Here is a 9,107-nt window from a genome sequence, read left to right on the forward strand (position 1 = left end):
AACACCGGGCAGAGGCAGAGGTCAGAGGGGGGGGCGGGGGGGGGGCATGGGTGACCCTAATCTGGGATCCAACGCCTAAACACTGGTCTATTAAACTAACATTTTCTGTGTTCTAGAGAAATTGAAAGCCATAAAAAAGACAATGTGTGGAAGATTTAGTCATATGTGATGTCTACCTGTTTTTTGTTTTGTTATTTGTACTTTTTGTATTTGTTTATACGCATTTTTCCATGTTTTGATCACATTTGATATGTATTTTCCCGCTGCAGTACCGTCTGTGGCCAGCAGAGGCGCCCCTCGCCGCTGTTGTGGCGGAAGCAGCGCGTGACGCCGCCGAGTGAGAGCGCTCCGTAACAGACTGGACTCTGGAGTTTGAACGCTTCTTTAATGCAGGTAAAACCAATAAAACCCCCAATAAAAACCTTCTCTTTCCCCGCGAGGTGTGAAGCAGCTGCTCGGCCGTCACTCCCGCCTCCACACCGGGCCTCAGGCGCACAAACACCCCGACAGAAGTCACCGAAGAGCGGGGAGTAGCTCCGCTCAGGTCCGCTGTACCTGCTAGCTATACACCGGTCAGTCAATGCGCCTCCTCTCCATTAAAACGCTTCAATCTGCGCTTCAACCAACATTTTGCTTCTGAAACTTTGCCAGACGCTTAACAACTTGTGTTCCTACAGTTTTGTTGATTTGGAAGTTACGTTTTGTAGTTTTGTCGTTTTTGTCAGATATCGTCGCCCTGTCCGATAACGGGCGCACACGCCGGTAGCCTGTGTGACAGTTGAGTTTTTTGTCTTATTTATTCACTTTTTCCGTTTCTTTTCACTCCAGGCTTTGATCATGAGCTCCAAAGAGGCCGTGCAGACCGCAGCCAAGGAGTTCATCCAGTTTGTCAACAAAGGAGTGTCGCCTTACCATGGTAAATCACTGCAAGATCAGAGTATTTTCACTTATCAATGTGACAGACTTTAGCAGGTTTGATATTCTTGTCTCCAGATTAAAATCTCTTCAGCAGGATTAATAAATAACAGTGTCTGATTGTAATTAAGTCTTTAAGAATTATCAATAAAGACGATTATCAAGTACAATCATATACAAGTAAGATCATATCAACATTTACAATATCGAGTTTATCTCCAATGTCAAAAGTGTGGGTTAAATTGGGAATATATTTGGGGGAAATAAAAAATAAAACTGGACGAAACTTTCAGGAAAAGAGTGGAAATTGTTGATTAAAAATGAGGGGGAAATGGGAATAAATGGAAAAAAATGGCTTAAATTGTTTTTGGGAAAAAATAATAAAAGGGGGGGGGGGGGAAATGTATTAAAATTTGGAGAAAAATTGCAGAATATTTTGAAAAAAAAACTGGAGAAAAGAGCGGTTACTACTGATTGAAATGAAGGGGAAAACTTATACAAATAATTGGGAATAAATGTGGACAAAAAATTGGGTCAAGAATTGGGGAAAATGGGGAAAACTTAAATGGGAATAAATAGTAAAAAAAAACATGGGTAGAAATTGTGGGAAAATGGCGGCTGAGGGAGAATGGGTAAAACTAAAATAAAATGTGTCAAAATTTGTGGGGAAATGTGGAAGAAATGGGTTAAAAATCAGGGGAAGCAACAAAAACATGGGGGAAATAAAAGAAAATGGGACAAGATTAAAAATGGAGGGAAATTGTAGTTTCTTCAGTCGCAAAAACATTTATAATGAACAAGTGTCAAACATATTCTTTAATTGTAGTAGATTTATACAAGTTTCTGAAAGTTGTTTTTACTGATCTTCCAAATCCAAATCCAGAGAGTTAAAAATATCTCTTCTTCATTGTCCCAAAAGTCTTTAGATATTCCTGTTTGTTCCCCAGCTGTTTTAAGTTTATTTCTCCACAGAAGTGATTGTTAAGTCTAGTTTTGTGCTTGTGTCGGCACTTCTTCCTTCAGATAACGGCCACGATCATTCAGATGTAGCGTCTCTAACCTTTGCACTTTGACCCTGGTCTGCAGAATAATAACCAGCTCCTTCAGGTGTGGCTGCGACATCGTCTTGATAAGGATTAAGTAAGTGTTTGTCTCTGATTCTTGCAGTGGTGGATGAGTGCAAGCGGCGCCTGCTGGCGGCCGGATTCATCGAGCTCAAAGAGTCGGAGCCCTGGGACGTCAAGCCCTTAAACAAGGTTCATGTTTACATTAAGAAACAAACTGATTCTAGTCAGAGCCTCAGTTACTCGTGAAACAGAGAAACACTGACAAGGGGGAGCTTTATTAACTATAATCCAGTGTGTGAAGCTTCTAAAAACTGCAGGGGGCGCTGTATACTCATCTTTAGGTGGTTCTTCACAGACATTGAAAAGCGTTGACTCTGACTCTGTTCCCTGTAGAAAACATTTGATACATGAGTTTATTCTGACAGTTTCAGGTGAAGCTCAGAGGAACAGGCGAGGGCGATACGGCCTAAAATCTACCATATCAAAAAGAAATATCACCATAACGATATATTTGACGAAATAATGGACAAATTACTTCAAAATCTCTGCCTCACGTGTATCGTGAAGATTAAATCAGTGATATTTCATTCATTTTTTTAAATATCAGGACATGAAAATTATATCACGATACCGATACTGACCTCGTGTCTTCCCTCTGCAGTACTTTGTGTCTTCCCTCTGCAGTACTTTGTGTCTGAAATACCTCGTGTCTTCCCTCTGCAGTACTTTGTGTCTTCCCTCTGCAGTACTTTGTGTCTTCCCTCTGCAGTACTTTGTGTCTTCCCTCTGCAGTACTTTGTGTCTTCCCTCTGCAGTACTTTGTGTCTTCCCTCTGCAGTACTTTGTGTCTTCCCTCTGCAGTACTTTGTGTCTTCCCTCTGCAGTACTTTGTGTCTTCCCTCTGCAGTACTTTGTGTCTGAAATACCTCGTGTCTTCCCTCTGCAGTACTTTGTGTCTTCCCTCTGCAGTACTTTGTGTCTTCCCTCTGCAGTACTTTGTGTCTTCCCTCTGCAGTACTTTGTGTCTTCCCTCTGCAGTACTTTGTGTCTTCCCTCTGCAGTACTTTGTGTCTTCCCTCTGCAGTACTTTGTGTCTTCCCTCTGCAGTACTTTGTGTCTGAAATACCTCGTGTCTTCCCTCTGCAGTACTTTGTGTCTTCCCTCTGCAGTACTTTGTGTCTTCCCTCTGCAGTACTTTGTGTCTTCCCTCTGCAGTACTTTGTGTCTTCCCTCTGCAGTACTTTGTGTCTGAAATACCTCGTGTCTTCCCTCTGCAGTACTTTGTGTCTTCCCTCTGCAGTACTTTGTGTCTTCCCTCTGCAGTACTTTGTGTCTTCCCTCTGCAGTACTTTGTGTCTTCCCTCTGCAGTACTTTGTGTCTTCCCTCTGCAGTACTTTGTGTCTGAAATACCTCGTGTCTTCCCTCTGCAGTACTTTGTGTCTTCCCTCTGCAGTACTTTGTGTCTTCCCTCTGCAGTACTTTGTGTCTTCCCTCTGCAGTACTTTGTGTCTTCCCTCTGCAGTACTTTGTGTCTGAAATACCTCGTGTCTTCCCTCTGCAGTACTTTGTGTCTTCCCTCTGCAGTACTTTGTGTCTTCCCTCTGCAGTACTTTGTATCTGAAATACCTCGTGTCTTCCCTCTGCAGTACTTTGTGACCAGGAACTACTCCAGTCTGATCGCCTTCGCCGTGGGAGGGAAGTTCCTCCCGGGAAACGGCTTCTCGATGATCGGCGCTCACACCGACAGCCCCTGCCTCAGAGTGAGTGTTTCTGCTGCCGCTGCCACTGACTCCGGGGCCGGCTCTGACTCCGGGTCCGGCTCTGACTCCGGGTCCAGGCCCGGCTCTGACTCCGGGTCCGGGCGGGGCTCTGACTCCGGGTCCGGGTCCAGCTCTGACTCCGGGACCAGGCCTGGCTCTGACTCCGGGTCCGGCTCTGACTCCGGGTCCAGGCCTGGCTCTGACTCCGGGTCCAGGCCTGGCTCTGACTCCGGGTCCAGGCCCGGCTCTGACTCCGGGTCCGGCTCTGACTCCGGGTCCAGGCCTGGCTCTGACTCCAGGCCCGGCTCTGACTCCGGGTCCAGGCCGGGCTCTGACTCCGGGTCCAGGCCGGCTCTGACTCCGGGTCCGGCTCTGACTCCGGGTCCGGCTCTGACTCCGGGTCCGGCCCCGGCTCTGACTCCGGGTCCAGCTCTGACTCCGGGTCCGGGTCCAGCTCTGACTCCGGGTCCGGCTCTGACTCCGGGTCCGGGTCCGGCTCTGACTCCGGGTCCGGCTCTGACTCTGGGTCCAGGCCGGGCTCTGACTCCGGGTCCGGCCCCGCCTCTGACTCCGGGTCCGGCCCCGGCTCTGATCCGTGCCCTGTGTTCCCTGTGTTCAGGTGAAGCCGCGGTCGAAGCGTACGAAGCAGGGCTGTGTGCAGGTGGCGGTGGAGTGCTACGGCGGCGGCATCTGGAACACCTGGTTCGACCGAGACCTGACGGTCGCCGGGCGCGTCATCGTTAAGGTGAGTCCAGTTTGAACGTTCCCCCGTCCACCTGCCGCGTCAGATCACTGTGAGTTTTCTTTCCTTCGCTCAGAGCGGCGCTCAGCTCGTCCAGCGTCTGGTCCACGTGCCGCGGCCGGTCCTCAGAATCCCACACCTGGCCATTCACCTGCAGAGAGACATCAACGACTCGTTCGGCCCCAACAAGGAGAACCACCTGTGAGGGCACTCTGTTCACTGCAACGTTCACTGCACTCTGTTCTCTACACTCTTCTCTACACTCTTCTCTACACTCTTCACTGCTTCGTACCGTTTAAACGATTCCAGTCTGGTATCAGAAAATGAAAGTATTGAAAGCAGATTTGGGGAAAAAGAAAAAAAACTCTGTCTTTAGATCCAAGTGTTGATGCTGTTGGTCCAGGGACAGGATTTTTAAAAAATATTATTCCCCATTTTTGCCCAATGTTTTTTTTTTTTTCTTTCTTTTTTTTAGATTTTTAGCCCAATATTTCCACAATTTTTCCCATCCTTTTTTCTTCTAATTTTTCTTTTATCGTTTTTCCATTTTTTCCCCACAAATTTTTCCTCATTTTTATCACTAATACTTTCCGTTCTTCCTTCCATTTTATGCAATGTTTCCTATTTTTTCCCCCAATTTATTCCCCATCTTTCCCAATTTTTTTACACATTTTTTTCTTGTTTTTGCTAAATTTCCCCCTTATTTGTATTACTAATATTTTCCCCTTTTCTCCCATTTATTCACAAATGTTTTCCCATTTTCCCCCTATTTTTTCCCCATTTTATTACTAATATTTTCACCATTCTGTCCCATTTGTCTGCTTTTTCACACACACTGCAGATGAACCCGATATTGTAGATGTGCAGATCTTTGAGTATCGCTCATGTATCGGTAAAGTCCTGGTCTCACATGTAGCGTGTGCATGTGCAGAGTCCCGATCCTGGCCACGTCGGTGCAGGAGGAGCTGGAGACGGGCTGCGCCTCGAGCGGAGACGCCTGTGCGGCCGTCACCACGGTAACGCCGCCGGCAAACTCAGGCAAAGGTCACTTCACATGGGTTTTCCTCAGCTGAGTTTCTGCTCCAGGCCGAGAAGCACCAGCCGGTCCTGGTGAGGGCGCTGTGCTCCGAGCTCCAGGTGGACCCGGACTCGCTCCTGGACTTCGAGCTGTGCCTCGCCGACACTCAGCCCGCGGCTCTGGGAGGACTTTACGAAGAGTTCATCTTCTCTCCTCGCCTGGACAACCTGCACAGCTGCTACTGCGCCCTGCAGGTCAGACAGGAGTACTGCACGCTCACACACTGTTTCCTTACTCTACATCTGCCTAACATCTGGACCTGTGTGTTCCAGGGTCTGCTGGAGTCGTGCAGCGGAGCGTCTCTGTCCACAGATCCCAACGTCCGAATGATCACGCTCTACGACAACGAGGAGGTCCGTCTTTACCTTTTAACTCATTCCACTCTTAATGCGAGACACTGCAGGTGAACAGGGATAAAACATAAATGTAGAGACGTCAATGTGAAACTTTTGCTGAACATCACAGATATAAAAAATGTGTTGCATTTTTCTGTCATTTTATGTTTTCACATAAAAATAAGGCATTTTGAGCATTAAAATGGCCAAAATTGCCTATATTTTGGGCAACAAAATCAAAATAATGAATTGAGCCAGATTAAATGTTATGGTTTTATTTTATTGACATATTAGTAAGATTTTTTCAGAGGGGATTTTGGATATTTTGTTTAGTTTTTCAATAAACTAATCATCAGTGAAAAAATCTGTAAAAACTCAAATTCCACCTGCTGAATAAATCAGGCTAGGAATTAGATATTAAAAAATCCCTCTGAAAAAACCTTCAGAATGTTGTTGTGTCTCAGCCTGTAAAGTTTGGAGTCTGTGGGAGCTTCTATAAGGGCTCAGGCTCTGCCCGAGTGCGGCTTCTCTCATTCAGAGAAAACCAGCCCTGAAGTTTTGTAGCGAGTGCGCATGCTCGGCCCGTTCTTCCACTTTTCCGCTCCAGCGTCTCGTAGGAGGAAAAACACCATATTTGGGTGAAAGCGTCATCACGGGGCCCCTTAGCAGGACACGTGGATGTCAAATCTGTCAATATTTATGAATGTAAACCCGCGGGAAAGACGGCCTTTCTACTTCCGGGTCGCCCCCACCTCGCAGACAAAACATCATAAAATAAACATCATCATTTTTATATCTGACATGAAAACTAAGATGTAAAGGGAGGAAAACAGATACAAATCTCCACTTCCACCACTGCGGGAAACATCAATACTTTCACCTAAAGTGTCTCCACTTGAGTCGCTCCCTCAGACTCCACTTGTTCTGATGTCGTTCCTGCCCTCCTGCGCCCCCTGCAGGTGGGCTCTGAGAGTGCACAGGGCGCCCAGTCCAACCTGACGGAGCTGATCCTCTCCCGGGTGTCGTCGTCTCCGTCCAACCTCACGGCGTTCCAGCAGGCGGCGCCGCTGTCCTTCATGGTCTCCGCCGACATGGCCCACGCCTGCCACCCCAACTACACGTCAGTAACGTCAGTCCGTGATCGGGCCACTGGGGGGAGCCACTAACTGCACCGTCTTGTTCCTTTCAGGGAGAAGCATGAAGAAAACCACCGGCCTGCGTTCCACAAGGGCCCAGTCATCAAGTTCAACAGTAACCAGCGCTACGCCACCACCGCCGTCACCGCCGCCGTCATGAGGGAAGTGGCCAGTCGAGCCAACGTCCCGCTGCAGGTGACCCCCCCTCTGCCCCCAGCATTAATACACTGTGACTATATCCTTTGTTCCGTTGTCTTTCAGGACGTGATGGTGCGCAACGACAGCGCGTGCGGCACCACCATCGGGCCCATCCTGGCGGCGCGTCTGGGCGTCCCGGTGGTGGACATCGGCGCCCCTCAGCTCTCCATGCACTCCATCAGGGAAATGTGCTGCACGTCCAGCGTCCTGCAGAGCACCACGCTGTTCAAGGTGACGCCGGCGCCGACCAGAACATCCGGAATCATCCTTTCACTTCACATGAACTCACCCTGGTTTGTGTTCCAGGGCTTCTTCGAGCTGTTCCCGGCCGTGCGGAGCTCCCTGGTCCTGGACTGAAAGTGTCCTCTCTGAGAGACGCCTCACTGGAACTGTGTTTCAAAGCACGGGGGGAGTTGGGAAGTGGCAATAAAGTGTGACAGTTTTGTGAGAGCGTCGTCTTTTACTGTGTGCTAAGAGGTTCTTTTATAATAATAATAATAAAACATTTTATTTGTATAGCGCTTTTCAAGACACTCAAAGACGCTTTACAGAAAACAAGAATAAAATCACACATAAAATGAGCACATTAAAAAAGAGGGCAGTTACTCGATATTAAAAGCCTTTTTAAAGAGGTGAGTTTTGAGTTCTTTCTTGAAGGTGAGGAGGTCAGAACAGGCACGGAGCGGTGGGGGCAGTGAGTTCCAGAGTGTGGGGGCGGCGATGGAGAAGGCTCTGTCTCCCCAGGTTCGGCGCTTGGTCTTACAGGGTACTGTGTACTAAGAGGTTCTTTTACTGTGTGCTAAGAGGTACTTTTACTGTGTACTAAGAGGTTCTTTTACTGTGTACTAAGAGGTTCTTTTACTGTGTGCTAAGAGGTACTTTTACTGTGCGCTAAGAGGTTCTTTTACTGTGTACTAAGAGGTTCTTTTACTGTGTGCTAAGAGGTACTTTTACTGTGCGCTAAGAGGTTCTTTTACTGTGTACTAAGAGGTTCTTTTACTGTGTGCTAAGAGGTACTTTTACTGTGCGCTAAGAGGTACTTTTACTGTGTACTAAGAGGTTCTTTTACTGTGTGCTAAGAAGCTCTTTTACTGTGTACTAAGAGGTACTTTTACTGTGCGCTAAGAGGTTCTTTTACTGTGTACTAAGAGGTACTTTTACTGTGCGCTAAGAGGTTCTTTTACTGTGTACTAAGAGGTACTTTTACTGTGTGCTAAGAGGTACTTTTACTGTGCGCTAAGAGGTACTTTTACTGTGCACTAAGAGGTTCTTTTACTGTGTGCTAAGAAGCTCTTTTACTGTGTACTAAGAGGTACTTTTACTGTGCGCTAAGAGGTTCTTTTACTGTGTACTAAGAGGTACTTTTACTGTGCGCTAAGAGGTTCTTTTACTGTGTACTAAGAGGTTCTTTTACTGTGTGCTAAGAGGTACTTTTACTGTGCGCTAAGAGGTACTTTTACTGTGTGCTAAGAGGTACTAAAACCACAGGCTCGTTTGTTTGGACTATTTTAACTTTTATTGTTTCAAATGACATTAATTAGTCTGTCTGTGAAGTAAGTTTGGATTAGAATCAATTTTCGACGCAGCATTAAGTATAAAGAACATGATTTATTTTGGGGAATTAGATCATGATGGAGCCAGGTGTAAATGTCTGGTTTATATTCACATACTAGGTTAGATCAGTCATGTGGAATTATGTGTGAATGTGGAGTTTGTTGGAGTTGAGAGCAGATTTTGTCCCGAGAGTGAGAGAAAAAGTTAAATCTATGGAGGAAAGTGAAATAATGAAACGTATTATTGAGGAAATGACTTTATCTCTGGTTTTCAGGTGAAAACTCAGAATAAACTAAACCAATATATGAAAAAGTAAAAAAA

General features: G+C 46.6%; 1 protein-coding gene across 1 annotated transcript; it reads left to right on the forward strand.

The window, feature by feature from the left end:
• The first annotated feature begins 290 nt into the window (after positions 1 to 290).
• dnpep (aspartyl aminopeptidase) lies at positions 291 to 7,657 on the forward strand. The gene is made up of 13 exons (XM_079581882.1): positions 291 to 393; positions 829 to 916; positions 2,083 to 2,171; positions 3,630 to 3,743; positions 4,363 to 4,488; positions 4,562 to 4,686; positions 5,417 to 5,501; positions 5,572 to 5,757; positions 5,836 to 5,916; positions 6,858 to 7,018; positions 7,088 to 7,229; positions 7,296 to 7,463; positions 7,539 to 7,657. The coding sequence occupies exons 1-13, from the start codon at positions 388 to 390 to the stop codon at positions 7,587 to 7,589; spliced, it is 1,422 nt and encodes a 473-aa protein (XP_079438008.1). The 5' UTR covers positions 291 to 387; the 3' UTR covers positions 7,590 to 7,657.
• The last annotated feature ends 1,450 nt before the right edge of the window (positions 7,658 to 9,107 follow it).

This window comes from Gobius niger (assembly GCF_951799975.1).
Source record: "Gobius niger genome assembly, chromosome: 23".
NCBI classification, from domain to species: domain Eukaryota; kingdom Metazoa; phylum Chordata; class Actinopteri; order Gobiiformes; family Gobiidae; genus Gobius; species Gobius niger.

Excerpts from the sequence above, each read along its gene's own strand:
- dnpep (XM_079581882.1), top strand. Across the intron at positions 917-2,082 it reads AGGAGTGTCGCCTTACCATG|TGGTGGATGAGTGCAAGCGG; the intron begins GTAAATCACTGC and ends TGATTCTTGCAG. Across the intron at positions 3,744-4,362 it reads CCGACAGCCCCTGCCTCAGA|GTGAAGCCGCGGTCGAAGCG; the intron begins GTGAGTGTTTCT and ends CCCTGTGTTCAG.